This window comes from Notechis scutatus, chromosome Z (assembly GCF_049901735.1).
Source record: "Notechis scutatus isolate UNSWTSFEM ecotype Mainland chromosome Z, rNotScu1.2, whole genome shotgun sequence".
Lineage (NCBI taxonomy): Eukaryota > Metazoa > Chordata > Lepidosauria > Squamata > Elapidae > Notechis > Notechis scutatus.
The window spans coordinates 49,592,525-49,609,723 of record NC_142025.1 but is presented as its reverse complement, the minus strand read 5'-3'; the positions used below and the strand labels follow the sequence as shown (position 1 = coordinate 49,609,723).

The window sequence follows — 17,199 nt, the reverse complement described above, 5'->3', positions numbered from 1 at the left end:
CATCGGAAAAAAACACACACCAACCGCTACTTAAACGCACTATCCCATCACCACCCTGCACAGATCAACTTAGTGCAAGACCCTCATCTCCAGAACCAAACGCCTAGCCGACAAAGACCACCTGAGAACAGAATTGCACACCCTCACTAACGTATTAATTTCCAACGGATTCCAAAGAAACACAATTACCAACCTAATCCTAAGGGAAACCCCCCAAAAACGGTATCGCCCTCCTCCCCTACATCAAAGGCACCACAGATAAAATCAGCAAAATTCTCCACAAACACAATATCAGGACAGCCTTCGGCACTGACCAAAAAATAGCCAACATCCTAAGAAACCCCAAGGACAAGATCCAGCTAGAAAACCAAGGAGTTTATGAAATACCATGCAACAATTGCCCAGCCACATACATTGGACAAACCAACAGGAGTATAAATGTACGCATCGCAGAACACAAGAACGCAGTCAGAAAAGAAGAAAATACTTCCTCCCTTTTCCAGCACCTTAAAGCCACAGGACATGAAATTAATTTTAAGGGAACCAAATTAATCTCCAATACTGAACACTTCAACAAGAGAATAATCAGGGAATCCATCGAAATAGAGAAACACCCCCATAACATGAATAAACGGGACAATACCTCCAGCCTACCAGACATCTGGAAACTAGTCCTTATCAACAAACGAGTCCCAGCCACTAGTCCTTATCAACAAACGAGTCCCAGCCACAAAAAACCAACACCGGACCCAAAACAACACATGACGCCACCACCAATCTCCCTCACCTGACTCAAACCCAAACCCAAACCCATCCCATAGATGAAAGGCAACCACCATCCAGAAACCAGACCACGGCTGCATCACCAGTGGCCATACCCCCCAAACCCCAAACCAAGCAAACTGACACATGCCATGAACACATATCCAGACCACAAACTGGACCCAAACCAAAACCCGGAACGTTACATCACACCCACCGGCTCAGGATATCACATCATGGAACTCAGGAGGTTACACCATAAAACCTCAGGATGTTGCAACACAGCCAATGACCCAGGAGATTATAGCACAAGACCCAGGATGTCACAACAGTAGAACTCAGAAGGTCATCACACAGCCCATTACCCAGGTCATTACAACACAGCCAGCACCTCAGCCACACAGGTTCTTATGAAAAAGCCAACCAATCTGCAAACATCAACTCCATCAAGAAATAACAACACAGCCAACCAGCCCGCTTACAACAGAGCCAGCACACCACACCTCCCCACCAGTATTTATAGAGAGACGGCAGCTCCGATCACGCTTTGCTCGCACAAGCACGAAGCCGAAAGCACCAGGCTGAAGATGGCGAGTGCGACCTCGTCGAAACGTCGCCAAGATACTTTCAATCTTATACGGGAAAAGACCCGAATACGCCAAGATCTGCATGTATGTATGTATGTATGTATACATGTATATGTATATATGTTTTCTTAAGTTGAGATTGTAATGTTATCTACTACTGTGCAAAAGAGAGTTGGAAGTCAACACTTTTTCTTTTTCCTTTCCTATCCCACATTTTCATTTTTCCTTCCCCTAGTTTTCCATTACTTCTTATTTTCCTTTGTATCTTATATTTTGCTAAAATTAATAAAAATTTGATAAAAAACAGGAGATACAATGGTGGAATGATACTGCAAAGTACCTTTCTTTGCATTTTGGGAGACCCTTTCATCTGAATTTACAGAATAACCAAATTGGAAAGGAACTTGGAGGTCTTCTATTCTAATCCCTGCTCAGGCAGGAACCCCTATACCATTTCAGACACATAGTTGTCCAATCTCTTCTTAAAAACTTCCAGTGTTAGAGCATTGTTCCACTGATTAATTGTTCTGTCAGGAAATTTCTCCTTAGTTCTAGATTGCTTCTCTCCTTGATTGGTTTTCATCTTCTGCTTCTTGTCTTGCCTTCAGGTACTTTGGAGAAAAGCTTGACTTCCTCTCCTTTGTGACAGCCCTTAGATATTGGAACACTGCTATCATGTTCCCCCTAATCCTTCTTTTCATTAAACTAGATATAGCCAAGTCCAGCAACCGTTCTTTATGTTTTAGCCTCCAATCCTACAATCACCTTTGTTGCTCTTCTCTGTACTCTTTCTTGTCTCAAAATCTTTTTTATAATACGATGACCGAAACTGGATGCAGTAGTCCAAGTGTGGTCTTACCAATGCATTATAAGGTGGTATTAACAGTTCACATGATCATGAGTCTAGCCCTTTGTTAATGCAGCCTAGGATTGCATTGGCTTTTTTGGCAGCTGCAGCACACTGCTGGCTCATATTTATGTAATTGTATATTAGAACTCTAAGATCCCTCTCACAGTACTACTATTGAGCCAGGTATCACCTATACTATACTTGTACATCCATTCATCCAATTTAAATCCTACCTTTCCCTTAAGAGCTCCATGCTAGTATTCCTTCTTCCTGGACTGAGAAAGAATGGCTGACCCAAAGTCACCCGGTAAGCTTCTGTAGCTGTGGATGGATTAGAACCTGAGTCCTGATGCCAATCTTAACCACCCATCTTTTCTATTTTATGTTGGCATCAAATTATTCAGGATGAAAAACAAAAAGCAAATCTGGAATGATCCATTGTTTCAATAGCTTGCATGTGGTCCAAAATAAACACAGAAAACCTTTCTTGACAGGAAGAGGAAATAGAGTTCAGGCAAAAAAAGGTCAACATTTGTTACATGTTAAGAAGTTATTTAAGCTTCTGACGTTCCACTAAATTTTGGAAAAGCCCTTAAGCAACTTCCTTTATCATCTATCAATATCACCAACTAATTGATAGATGATTGCATTAGGATTTGTTCAATATGTGTACATGCTGTATTGTTAATGCATCTCTTTGTTTATCATCTAAGTAGAAACAATTACTGTTGAATGCATCTTGTCTGAGGAATAAAAGTAAAGCTATCTCCAAGGAAATATTAGGCTGCTAATTTTATAAATTATGTAAAAGGTGCTGCTCCTTTATTTTACTATGCTCACATCTCTAGACATTTAAGTTTTGTTGGCAATGCATCATTTTTGCTGGAAACAATATAGCATATAAATAGATAACAATGCAGTAAAACAACAGGAATGATTTAATACCGCACCGCTGTGGCCATAGAAGAAAGAGTCTATGCTTTCAGTAATAAAGATATCAGGTCGTTTCCTAGCAAAACACACTATATAGATCACCAACATAAATGGAAATGAAATAAATGAGTAATTTAAGGATATATCAGATGTAGTAGTTTATTTATATACAATATGAATGGATTAAGGCAAAGTTCTATTTGGAAACTGAATTGGTATTTTCTAAAGACATCATAATTTGAAAGTGATTACTGTTAATTTTTAGTTTTGAAACACTATTATATTGTTTAGGATCTCAATAATAGATCCTGGGGTGTTGCTGTTGTTGTTATCGTCACCATCACACAGTCAGCCAGATGTTCAGAATGGGTTTGGCATTTTTGTCTACCTATTGAGCCCGTACCAAGAACCTAGAATAGGCAAATCTGGATGTTTGACGCTGTTACAGATATCGTTGCAGGATGGAAATTGTTCCAAGTAAAGCTGCCTTCTGCAATTGATTGATGGTACATTTGTCAATGACAAATGTTTTGGGATTGCACCCAAGGCACCTATTGCTATTAGTACTACCCTTGTTTGCCTTTGCCAGTCATTCTATTTCTATTTGTAGGTCTTTGTATTTTGTTATCTTCTCCAGTACTTTCTCTTCTCTTCTGCTATTTTCAGGCATTGCCATATCCACTATGCAGACTTTTTTTTGTATTTTGACTATTGCCAAGACTGGGATCGTATGTGGCAGGTGCCTGTCTGTTTGAATTCTAAAGTCCCAGAGCAATTTAACAGCTTCATTTTCTATGACTTTCTCTATTTTATGGTCCTATCAGTTCTCGCTTGAAGGCAAATGATATTTCTTGCTTGTAATCAGTCTCTGTGACCTTCTTGCAGCAACTTACCAGGTCGTCCACTGTTTCTTCAGTTTCTTTGTATAAGCAGCACTTACTGTCTGTTGCTGTCTTCTCAATTCTGGCTTTGTATGTATTTGTCCTTAAGGCTTGGTCTTGTGCAGCCAGAATTAGTCTGTCAGTCTCTTTCTTCAACTTTCCTGTTCTTAGCTATTGCCAGTTCTTGTTATTATTTGCTTTCCCTGCTATTTTTTTTAATGTACTGGCCATGTAGTGCTCTGTCATGTCTCTGTTCTCTTCTTCATTTGGTCTTTCTTGTAGGCCAGTTTGGTCTCTGGTAGTCAGCAAGCCCTCCTGGCATATAAACTTCAGTGCATCTTCTTCATTGTCCTTCAGATATTCTTCCAAATCCCATTTTTCTTCTTCAACTATATGATGTGCTTGCAACATTCCATGCCCACATATTTGCCTTGGTAGGTAGAGTCTGTCAATGTCGCTGCAGGGATAAAGGGCATGATTCATTGTTATTATTTTTCTGGTCTTCCTATCCATTGCTTTTAGTTCTGCTTCAGTTCAGTCCACTATTCCTGCTATGTATCTAATGACTGGAATTGTTGATATATATTGCCTTGATGGTATGTCTTCCATTGTTTGGACTTTAAGATTTTCACTCTTGATGTATTCAGCTCTAATCATTTTCAGTGTGCTTGATGTTGTCAGCTTGAAGGATAACCAGATATTTGTAGTAATCATCTTCATTCAGACTCTTAATGTTATTTTCATAGAGCAACTTGATCCCTTCAGTTTTCACTATTTTTCTTTGTTTGACAGTGAGTGTGGCATGTTTGTCCAATCCAAACTCCATTGCAACATCTTGGCTATATATACCAACAGTGTTGAGCAGCGATTCTATTTCAGATGGTGTTTTTTCCTACAGCTTCATATCATCCATGTAAAGGAGGTGGGATAGTCTGGCAGATGTTTTTGATGCTTGATAGCCATGGTCTGAGTTATTAAATAGTGTTGATAGAGGAAACAGTGCAATGACAAAAAGCAGTGGTGCTAGTGAATCTCCTTGAAATATTACTCTTTTGATATTAATGTCTCCTAGTCTCTCACCATTGACCTGCAATTGTGTCTTCCTTTTTTTTTGTAAAAAATTTTTTAAAGCATACATCATTATCATTTTGTGAACAATGTGGTACTAAGTGTCTTTTTGATACAAAAAAATAATAAAATTGGGAAAAAATACTAAATTAGTCTGGTTTATGTGATCTAATGTGTAACTGTATCAGCACTTAGTCCTTCATTTTTCAATTATTGATATTTGCTACATTATTCTAATAGTAATAACTTTTACTTTTTTGCATACCTAGTAATTTCCTTTTTCTAATCATAACCTTTGATATTCACTTTATATGTATTGAGTAAAAGTATGTATAACAATGTTTCCCCATTTCTAAATTTTATATCTGTTCTAATTTTACAAGTTGCCAATCTTACAAGTTGCTACATTAATCTAATGTTGTTATACATAGCTATGTCAACTCATAATTCTTCATTATTCCATTATTCAGTATTTTCTATCTCCTTCTATGTTTTTGAGCATACCTAATAATATCCTTTTCCCAGCTCTAATCTCAACTTCTGCTATACACTTTAAATATTGTGTTAGGTAAAATATATATAACAATATTTCCCCTATTTCTACAGCTTATATCTATTCTAGTTTTAGACCAGTCTCCTGTTTCTTTTTCTTTTTAAAAGAATCCTTCCTATCCATCGTCTCTCATCCTCTTAGAAGTTACATTCCTTCTCTTTTTAGCTTGCCTCCCATATTCCTCCCTTGGATCTTTATTTGTATCTTTCATACTCAATTAGAGCTTTATTTCCCTCCCCAATATTTTTTGCTGCCAATTCAACCATAGGTCTGCTAAATCCTCTACCTTTTTTCCAAAAATATATTTCAGTTTATTCAATTCCATTTTTCTATCACTTTGTATATATTCTCCCATCTTTATTTCACCCAACTGTATAATATCCTCCTTTTCTTCTTGTTCTGTTTGCTGTGTCATCTGTTCTGTCTGAGTTTACAATTATCTCTGAGTTTACAGTTATCTCCTTTGTCTCCTGGATTTTATTATCTTGCTTCATTAGTACTTGTTGCACATTTTCAGTCTTTCCAGTTATATTGTGTAGCAAGTCTTTTATTTCCTTAGTATTCGCCATCATCATATCATAAATATTTTGCAATAGTCTGATAACTACTTTTTGTGTCTCCAGTTCTTCCTGATAGCCATCTTGCCGTATTTTAAAAAATCCAAATAGCATGCCAATAATCTGCCACTGCTCCGGGGTCTATTCTCTTTGACTTGCCAGAGCCAGCAGATTATGTAGTCTTAATATTGTTCATCAGGAGATACCATAATGAGAGTTCCTTGTGTCCCACAATTAGTCAATAAATTTCATTTATACAGTCCAAGGAGTTTTCCAAGTAGTTCTTTAAATCCACTTTTTAGTTTATCAAGTAGTATTCAAAAGACATTTCATTATATATCCTCCAGGTTTTTTAAGGCTGGCCTTTAGTCACCATATAGATAAGTATGAAACAGTAAATAATGAAGCAGAGCAGATCTCCAGATATTATTTCCTCTCTAAGAAATTGTCCAAGACCATTTTCTTTTAGAAGTATGACTTAATACAAATCCATTCACCAGTAGATGGCGCCTCCAGCTTAAAAATCCTCATTAAAAGTCCGCTTTAAAAAAAAAAATCAACCTTAAAAAAACAATTTAAGTTTTTTAAAAAAAATAAAATAAAAAAAAAAAATTAAAAAAAAAAAATTTAAGTTTTTTTCTCATTAATTCAAACAAAATATCCAATAAACAGTCAGATATCCACCACTTTGGAGTGCCTATTCAAAGTCCTATTAATAATACTTATACATCCAGTTTTTCTTTAGGGTTTAATTTTCCTTTATCCCTCTTTGATTGCCACTTAAAAAATCACTTTCATGGATTAAATTTCTTTTGTGAAAATTCTTGACAAAAGTAAAATCACCTCAACCAGTTCCAATCACTGTCCACTCTCACCACTCCAGCACATTCTTAAATTGCCCCAGCTTTGTGGCAGCCATGTTCGTTGTCTCACCTGCATCTTCAATAAAGAGGGAAGAAACCCTGAGTCCAGCAGAAGAGCTGCTGCTCTTTGCAACCAACAGGGTGCCCCCCCCTTGTCAGTCACCCTTGCAGGGTGACTTTAGCCCTCTGGGGGCCCTCCAACAAAGAAGATTAGACGTGGGGATGCGAAGCCCTGCTCCCCTGCGCCAATCACACCATGACGTCAACCCGGAAGTCCCCCCTGCAACTGTGTCTTCCATCGTGCCATCAATCTTTGCACAAAGCTTCTGATGTTTCTACTGACTCTTGCTGTTTTTAGGCACTTGATTATCCAGAGAGTGGAATGCCTTTTTGTTGTCAATCCATGCTACATTAGGTTGGTCTTCCTTCTCTTGCAGTTTTCCAAAATTATTTTGTCAATTAGGAGTTGATCTTTTTTTCATCTGCTATTGGGGCAGTTTGCTTTCTCAGGTGGAAAGAGATTATTTTCAACTGGTTGCTGTTGGACTGTATCAGCTATCATACCAGATAACAATTTGCAAGTTGTTGGTAGCAAGTAATTGGCCTGTAGTTGCCTGATGCTGTTTCTTTTGCTGAATCTTTCATTATCTGTTCTACCAGATGGTAGCCACTATTCAATTTCACCTCCTTGTACTATATTGTTAAACTTCTTGGCAGAGTGGGTATAGACCAGTTAGATGTTTTAATAAAAAAACATGTAATTCATCTTCACCTTTATTATTATTGTTATTATTATTATTAATAATCATCATCACACAATCAGCCAGATGTTCAGACTAGGTTTGGCATTTTTGTCTACCTATTGAGTCCTTACCAAGGACCTAGGTCAGGTAGATCTAGATGTTTGACGGTGTTATATCATCACAGGATAGAAGCAGGGATGGGATTCAAAAATCCCAGCAACCGGTTTGCTGCCCAGTTGCTGGGTGGGCATGGCCATGGTGGGCGTGGCCTCCCGGAAGTTCTGGGAGGGCTGTTTTTCACCTTTCCAAGGGTCCAGAGGCTTCCCTTGGGCCTGTGGGAAGGCAAAAATAGCCTCTCCAGGCTCTGGAGGGTCTCTGGAAGCTGGAAATAGGCCCATTTTTGGACTTCTGAGAGGGCCATTTTTTGCCTTCCCAAGGGTTGGGAGGCTTCCCTCAGACCTCTAAGAGGGTGAAAACGGCCTCCCCCGGGCTCTGGAGGCCCTCCGGAACCTGGAAACAGGCCTGTTTCCAGTCTTCTGGTATTTCCAGAAGGCCCATTTTTCCCGCTCCCAGAGCCTGCACTTACCTTCATTGAAAATGGTCTGCATGGTGACTCCTGGGCAGGTGGGGTGGGCAGGACCAACTGGTCAGTTCAAATACCGGTTTGGTGAACCAGATGCAATTTTCTTAAAATATATTTTTTATTGTTTACAACTATAAGTATCAAGCACAGTGCAACCGTTTTGGCATTACTTTGCCTTACATACAAAAATATAACCAAACCACTAACATTCCTATTATTGGTACAATATTTACATTTTGATTCTAATCCTCCTAGTTATTTTTGTTCCAACCTTCCTCTCTTTCTTGCAATCACAGGTAAAACCTATTCCAGGTATCATAATATTCTAGCACCCCCTTATGTTTCAGTATTAAACTTAATCTATCAGATTCTGCACAAGCCATTATTTTCCTTATTATCCCTCTTTTCGGTGGTATACTCTCATTTTTCCAAAATTGTGCATAAACCTTTCTCGCCACTGTCAATACATGTATTATTAAATATGTTATACCTTTGCTGTGACCTTCTGTCATTAATCCTAAGAGAAATATTTCTGGCTTAAATTAAATGCATTCCCCCACCATTTGCTCCACCCATGTCTGTATCAATCTCCAATATTTTCTTGCGTGATTACATGTTCACTACATTTGGTAGAATGTGCCAGGTAGGTCCTTACACTTCCAGCATTTTGTTGATAAATTTTTGTTCATTTTGGCGAGCCTTGCTGGAGGAAGGTGCCACATATAGAACATCTTGTATAGATTTTCCTTATACGCCCTAGCCATTGTTAATTTCCTGTTATTTTTCCAAAGATTTTTCCATTTTGCCAATTCAATGTTATATTAAAAATTATAGCGCACACCACCATTGTCTCTTTGACATGCTCTTCCTCTAGTTTATATTCTAATACAGGGGTCCCCAACCACCGGGCCGTGGACCGGTACCAGTCCGTGGAACATTTCCTACCGGGCCGCCGGTTTGCTGGGCGCCGCCATCTTGTTTGACGAGAAAGTGCTTCCGGGTGAGCTTTTCCGCTTGAAAGCGGCGTTTGGTCTCTGAAGGAATCCTCACGCCTTAGTTTCATCGAAGGGGAGGGCTTTCGACGAAACTAAGGCGCGAGATTCTTTCAGCACCCAAGGCAAGGCGAGCCGAGCGGACCGTCCGAAGCCGGCCCCGGCGAAGCCCATCGACAAAGGTACAAAGGAGGAGTTGAAGGTGGCAGGAGAAGCGGGGACGGCTGGCTGGCTGCTCAGCTCGCCTTGCCTTGTCATGTGTGCTGATGCCGGTGCAGGCCGCCGGATCATTTTGTGATGCCGGTACCGGGCCGCGGCACAAAAAAGGTTGGGGGCCACTGTGAATCTAATAGATATCTATGTAGCACCTTAATCAGTTTGTCATTAGACCCTGTCAACAGTTTGTCTAGTATTGTTAGTTCTGTATTAATGCCCCATGTTTTCCTATCCTGAATATTTGTATTTGTAAGTAGGACCACCACTCCAAATTTACCCAAATATAACAATATATATTGCAAAGATAACATCCGGTTTGCCCAAACCGGTCTGAACTGGTAGAATCCCACCCCTGAATAGAAGCTGTTCCAAGTAAAGCCACCTTCTGCAATTGAATGATGGCAAATTTGTCAATGCCAATATTGTTCAAGACTGCTGCTGCTGCTGTTATTATTATCATCATCATTGTCATCATCACTGTCATCATCATCATCATCATTACCACCATCTTCATAAAAATGAATATTTTAACAGATTAAGGAGATTTTTTTAAAATAGTTTGCTTGGTGCTAGAGAAAGCTTCTGTATATTCCCTGGACAGCAAAGGTAACTAACAATCAAGTTCTGCGCAAACAAGCCTGGGAGATGGCTCTCTCACAAACTAAAAAAAGAGCAGGGGAAAAGAACTATAATAGCCCTACAGGATGAGAATAGAATATTGTGTTCACAATCAGAGCAAATGAAATAGTTCAATTTTTTTTTTGCTAATTAATACAAAAAAGAAGAAATTTTAGAGAAGAACATCACACAATATTTTCAGCACAAAGAATTACCTATCATATCAGAAACTGCTCAAGAGATACTAAATGATAAAATAACCTTAAAAGAGATAAAAGAGGCAATTGGAAGACAGAAAACCAATAAAACCCCAGGACCAGACGAAATACCTGCGGAATTCTATAAAGAATTCCAAGATATACTAGGCAACCTGCTGGTGGAAATATATGATGAGGCCCTGAGTTGTGCCAAAATACCTCAAACATGGACAGAAGCTCTGATATCCCTCATTCCCAAAGAACAAACAGATCCTCACCAAATTAGAAATCACAGACCTATCTCACTCCTGAATGTAGATTATAAAATTTTAGCGGTAATAATTGCAGATAGATTAAAAAATATTGAATGATATTATTCATCCAGACCAGAATGGTTTTCTCCCAAATAGATATATTAAAAAAAATATATAAGAATAATGGATGTCCTAGAGCAGTGGTCCCCAACCTTTTTTGTGCCAGGGACCAATTTCAAGCACAAACACTTTTTCAAGGACCGGGAGAGAATTGAGTTTGGTGGTTTTGTTTGCAGACGTTATTACCTGACTAGGTAACATCTGATGTTGTTACCTAGTCGGGTAATAAAACGCCTGCCAGCAAACCAACAAGTTCAGGGAGCGCCGCCCCTGCCTCCCTCAGCCCCATCCTCAGGTGTCTCCCTCCCCTCCCTCAGGTGTCTGCCTGTTCGCTCTCTCAGTCGCTCTCTCGCTGCTCTACCAGCCCAGGAAGAAACTGCTTCAAAGAAGCCGGAAAGTGGCTTTCACGTCGCCCAGCGTCCGAGCGCCCGTTACCCCCATCCCACCCGCCTGCGCCGCTGTTCAATCCACAGTGCTCCGTTTCTGCCTGCCTGCCTGCCTGCCTTCGTTTCAGAGCAGCTTCGGCTGATAAAAGAGGCGAATACTTATTATTCTCAGCTGAAGCTGCTCCGAATCAACCAGACAGGCAGGCAGGCAGAACGGAGCACTGAATTGAAGCGCGGGCGGCGGGTGGGGTGGGGGCACCGGCGCGGAGGCGCTGCGCGACAGGAAAAGCCACCACCCCCGGCTGCTTTGAAGCAGTTTCTTCCCGGGCTGGTGGAGCAGCGAGAGAGCGACTGAGAGAGGAACAGGCGGGAGGAAACCGAAGCCGCTGAGCCAGAGAGCAGGACAGGCTTCGGTTGCTTCCTCCCTCCCCTTCTCTCATTTGTGTCCTTGATCCCGAACCCAGCAGCATTCACCGAAGGCGAAGAAAGCCGCCATTTTTTTATTTATTTTTTTCTTTGCGGCCCGGTACAGAGTGCTCCACGGGACCGGTACCGGTCCGCGGGCCGGTGGTTGAGGACCCTGTCCTAGAGTATTATGAAACCAAATCTAACAACCACATGGTGTTAATACTTTTGGATGCCCAAAAGACATTCTACAATTTAAATTGGCAATTTTTGATTGAGCAATTATCTAGGATGAAATTTGGTGAAAAATTTATAGGACTAATCAAAACAATATATTCTATACAAAATGCAAAATTAGTAATTAATGGAGAAACCACAAACAATATAAAAATAAGCAAAGGAGTGAGAAGGTATGTCCATTTGCCCCATTACTATATATCTTATCAACGGAAGTGTTGTTAACCCAGATAAGGAAAAACCGAAATATCCAAGGGTTGACTATTAAACAGGAAACATACAATCTGCAAGCGTTCACTGATGACATGGTCTTCATAATGGAAGACCCAAAAGAGTCAAGCAAAAATTTAATGCAAGAGATAGAGGCATTCGATAAAGTAGTAGGACTCAAAATCAATAGAGAAAAGACTAAGGTAATAACAAAAAATTGTACTAAAATGAGGAACTGACAAAAGAATTAAGGATTCAGACAATGAAAAATGTAAAATATTTAGGAATTTAGCTTACAGCGAAATGCTCCACAATAAAGGCTGATAACCATGATAAGTTGATAGACCAGATACAAAAAGATCTAGATAGATGGGTAAATTTACAACTTTCTTGGATGGGAAGGATAGCCACTATTAAAACAAATATACTACCAAAATTGTTGTATCTCTTTCAAACCGTGCCAGTCAGGGAAAAAATTCTTCGAAGACCTGAACAAAAGAATTAGTAAATTTATTTGGCAAAAGAAAAAAGCCAGAGTAAAATATAAATTAATGCAAGACAGTAGAAGTAAGGGAGGATTGGCACTCCCAGACTTTGAGTTATACTATCAAGCCGCAGCGAGTACTTGGATCAAAGATTGGATTAACCTGGAGGACAAAAGAATATTGACATTAAAAGGCTTCGATTTACAGATTGGCTGGCACACGTTTCTCTGGGATGGAAAAAACAAAACCCATAGCTACTTTCAAAGACACTGGATAAGGGATGCTTTGTTATATATATGAGAACGAATTAAAATAAACCATTATGTGAAAATACCTGTCTATCTCCAATGGAGGCACTAGTATAACCCAATGTTATGGATTTGAACAAAACAATAAAATATAAAGAATTAATAACAGATGAAGGCGACTTGAAAACAGATACAATTAAAAACACAGGGAATTGAAATTGGGTGGTGGCCGTACATTCAAATTCAAACAAAACACAAAAAAGACAAGGAACAATTTGGATTTTATAATACAGATCGGGAATTAGACAAAATTTTACAAGGAAGTGAAAAAAAGATGATTACCAATATGTACAATTGCTTATTGGAATTTAAAATGGAAGAGGAAACGGTTAAGGAGAGCATGATAACATGGACTAAAAATTGTGGCCACAATATTGAATTAGAACAATGGGAACGAATTTGGCAAACTAACTATAAATTAATGTTATCAGTCTCATATAAAGAAAATATTTATAAAATGTTCTATTGCTGGTACCTCCCACCAGCAAGACTTGCTAGGATGTTCCCTAATATGTCACCCAAATGTTGGAAGTGTATTTTTAGCCAGGGAACGTATTTTCACATATGGTGGACATGTCCTGAAGCCCGAAAGTACTGATCTAAGATACAGGCATGGTTAGAAGAGATGACAAAACTAAAGATTAAATTTAACCCAGAGACCTTTTCACTCGGAATAACAGAACCGACATGGAGCAAAAAACACCAGCATCTGATATCACCTATCATTACAGTGGCAAGGATAATCTTTGCCCAAAACTGGTAATCAACAATGATACCCACGGACCTGGCAATAACTAATAAAATCCACTAATGCGCAGAAATGGTTAGACTAACCATGTTACTAAAAAACAAGGAAGAGTGGGAATTTTTTACAATTTGGAATATATGGTACAAATGGCTGTATAAAAAGGAAGTAAAGATGTCTAGTGAAATTGATTAAACAAACAACAAGGGAAAATGAAAATAAGGATAAATGTATATATAGCAATGTATATATGTAAAGTAATACAATTAAATATTGTATTATAATTGTAATAATAACATATATAAGTAAGGATTTAGGAAACAAGTTATAGATTTACTTGTAGCAAATTGACACTAATAGAAATGTACACTGCTATGAAAACGTTGCAAAAATGTGAGAACATGTTTCTCTTTTTTTTAAATATTCTTTTTTTTTTTTGAAATTTTCAATAATCATTAATAAACTAAAAAAACCAATCAAGTTCTGGAGTGCATGATACCAGTTATGTCAGTGGAGGGTGAAAGTGCTTTCTCCAATGAATTGCCCTGCATGACATGACCACAAGAAGTGAGACGCAAAACTATGTCTCACTTATCTTGGTCATGTCATGCAGGAGAATTCACCGAAGAAAGCAATTATGTTGGAAACAGTTAGTGGTAAAAGAAAATCAGACTGCCAAAGAATATGGATCCTGGACACCATCAAAACTGACATTAGCCAGAGTATAGAACAACTCAAAGAATTAGTGCAACACTGGAATATATGGACAGACTTGGACTGTAGAATTGCCAAGAATGGATAATAACATCATTATCCCAAATTGATTTTTTTTTGTACTTGATGACCTAAAAGTAACAAAGATTAAATAAAATGTGTCAAATGCCATTTGAATTTTTGGTTTTAAATAAAAAAATAAGGATAAACCTATTGTGGAATGTTTAACATATTTATTCCATAGGAAACAGATGTTGAAATACTATAGAGGAAGTTCTTCATTCAGCCTGCCAAATGAATACCATTTACCATTGCACTAAGCTATTATTAATACACATATAGCTGAGTACTTTGACTTAATATTTAACTCAATATGTGTGTTTGTGTATATGTGCATGTGGGTTTCAAACAAACATTTACTAATATCATGGTAGAGTTATGAAACAGGATATAGGAAGGGTAAAAATAATAGGCATCTTCCTGCAAGAAGATATGTGTGGCTCTTTTTTCTCATTCTCCTCTCACAAAAGTAAAAATAAAATCTATAACAGTCTTGACTCATAAATAAAAAACAAAATAAATAAATACTTGATTAATGGAAGCTATGCCTGAAATTAAACCTATAACTTAAATCCCTTGGCAACCAAAATTATAATGGCATTTAAATATATTAGGAAAATGTCAATTTGGTATCTACTTGTGTTTCACACCAGCCATCCCTTTAAGCCTTATAAACCTTATACCAAACAGTAGAATAAAATTGGACAGGAAAATTCCCATACTCAAACATAATTGTTCTAATATAAGAGTTCATGCCTGACCTAGTAGAAATACATTTCTGTTAGAGACCATGAATAAACTGGTTTACATGGTGGGAATCAGAAATAAGTTTGCTTACCAAATTTTTGGTCAAACCTCCAAGCTGGCACATGGGTATGATGTTTCAAGTTGTTGGTTGCAGGGAGAGGCACTGTTACATAAATGGGCCCATTCACTGGAACTGGAGTCCCATCACTTCTGAGTAAATGAACACTAACTGCAGTGACAGGAGTAAGATCATACCTAGTGTTATTTCCTGTAAAAAAATGAATAGTGTTACAAAATGCACAACATACAATATTAAAGTCATCAAATACAAATATTACTTAAATATTTGTAACAATTATTTCCCCATTATCAGAAGATGACACATCTAGAGCAGTGTTTTGCAACTTCAAATTGCATTATACAGTTCCAATCTCTGTATGTATATTCAGACAGTTAGTTGATTCATTATGTAGCAGAGATATGGGGACCAGTAAAACTACCATGGAAAAGACCCATATTTAAATAAAACACACAAAACAAAGCAAAAACACAATTTTATATCATAGTTGATGTAAAAATGTAACCGTGTGAGGTAGAGATGAACCATGTCTGGCTCTACAGCACCCATTCTGTAGCCTCCAGAAAGAAGTCACATCGTAGTGCTAGAATTATTTGACAAAAATGCCAATTGTTAGTAGAACCTTTATCCTGTGTTTTCAATAAAATAAGCAGCAAAGTGGCTGCATAGAGCCTCTGAAAGTTCAGTGTTTTCATTTCATTAGGCTTCACCATTCAGGACTATATAACCACTTTGGGCCAGTGGGTACATCTGGAATATTGAAAACATATTATGGCCAGCATTACAAAATAACTCCCGCTCTTATTTTGATCGGTCATGAAATATTCATGTTATCCACCCACTTCACCTTTCCCCCTTTTTGGAGAGGATAGGCAGCAAAGTTATTTCCAAGAAAAGTACCACATTGCAGCATTTACTAATTTTATTTTTCAAGACTGCTGGCATGCCATTTCTAGGTACCAAAAATATTAAAAATTAAAATACTATAGGCTGGTAATTTGCTATATATACTAACTTCCCATGTATTTGCTTTTAATTAAAAGGATTTAAAAAAAATGGAAGATCAAATACCTGATGAGTTTCTAGAGTGGGGATTGCAAGGCACATTGGCATTGAAAAGCTGCTTCAAAGCCTTGTGAATAAGGTTACATTTTTAAATTGTAATCACCATCTTACCAATATTTTAAAGGAAGAGAGGAGGTCACTTTCTGACCATCACAGATTGTGATTTATCTGATTCTAGCTTGACTATGTGACCAGCCTGACAGAAAGCAGCCCTATGTTTCCAGGGCAGTCAAAGTTAAGTTATGTGACTGAGGGGAAACTGAAGATAAAATAAAGACTGTGAAGTAAGGAATAGGCACAAACCTGCCAAGAAAATGCAATGTAATAAACTCTGATTTCTGGTATCCTATGTCTGTCTTGATCTTCACAGAGAGAGCTGATTAGCATTCAATCAGCAATGAGTAAAAATTAAGAACCTTGATCTTTAGCATACAAAATATTAAACTATTCCTTCCACAGTATTTATTTATGGAGGTCACTTAATTCTATTTTTCCATGATTTTTATCATGTTAATACTCTCCTTTGCCAACAGAAAAAAGAGATGTCTTTGACTATATAAAGATGGAATTCTAAGAATATTTAAGCCAAATTGTCTCATATAAATTAAAACAAATGCCAAGAATAAAGATTAAACATCTACCAGTTCCATTGCCATCATAGCCTTGCAAATAAGGAAAACTGTCCACTTCCCAGGGTGAACTAGCTGAAGTAAGAAATGCTGTGAGGTCACTATAGCTAGTATTCTCTGGTAGCCTCAGGGCTCTTCTTTGAAAATGGACTTTGGGTTGGATCCGTGCACCTAGCAACAGGCAAAAAAAAATAAAAAATAAAAAATAGAAGCATAAAAAATGGTACTGCTCATGTAGACTTAGTGTATACCAAATCATGACACTTTTATATTTCTACTATCAATAGATATGCTTTGAGGTTTTTTTTTCATATCTTATAATTCTATCAAGATTATCTGAGTTTTGAGCCTT

The 17,199-nt window shown here is 38.0% G+C and overlaps 1 protein-coding gene across 3 annotated transcripts in view; it reads right to left on the bottom strand.

Annotated features, from left to right (window-relative positions):
• Nucleotides 1-17,199, bottom strand: part of FAM171A1 (family with sequence similarity 171 member A1) — a 108,844-nt gene that overhangs the window by 24,550 nt on the left and 67,095 nt on the right. For 2 of the 3 annotated variants that reach the window (XM_026681361.2, XM_087946774.1), the window contains 2 exons: nt 16,860-17,018; nt 15,166-15,342 (listed from right to left, as the gene is read on the bottom strand). In XM_026681361.2, the coding sequence (XP_026537146.1) occupies nt 15,166-15,342; nt 16,860-17,018 (336 nt within the window). The remainder of the gene's footprint in view (nt 1-15,165; nt 15,343-16,859; nt 17,019-17,199) is intronic. The other variant, XM_026681362.2, reaches the window with a different exon arrangement.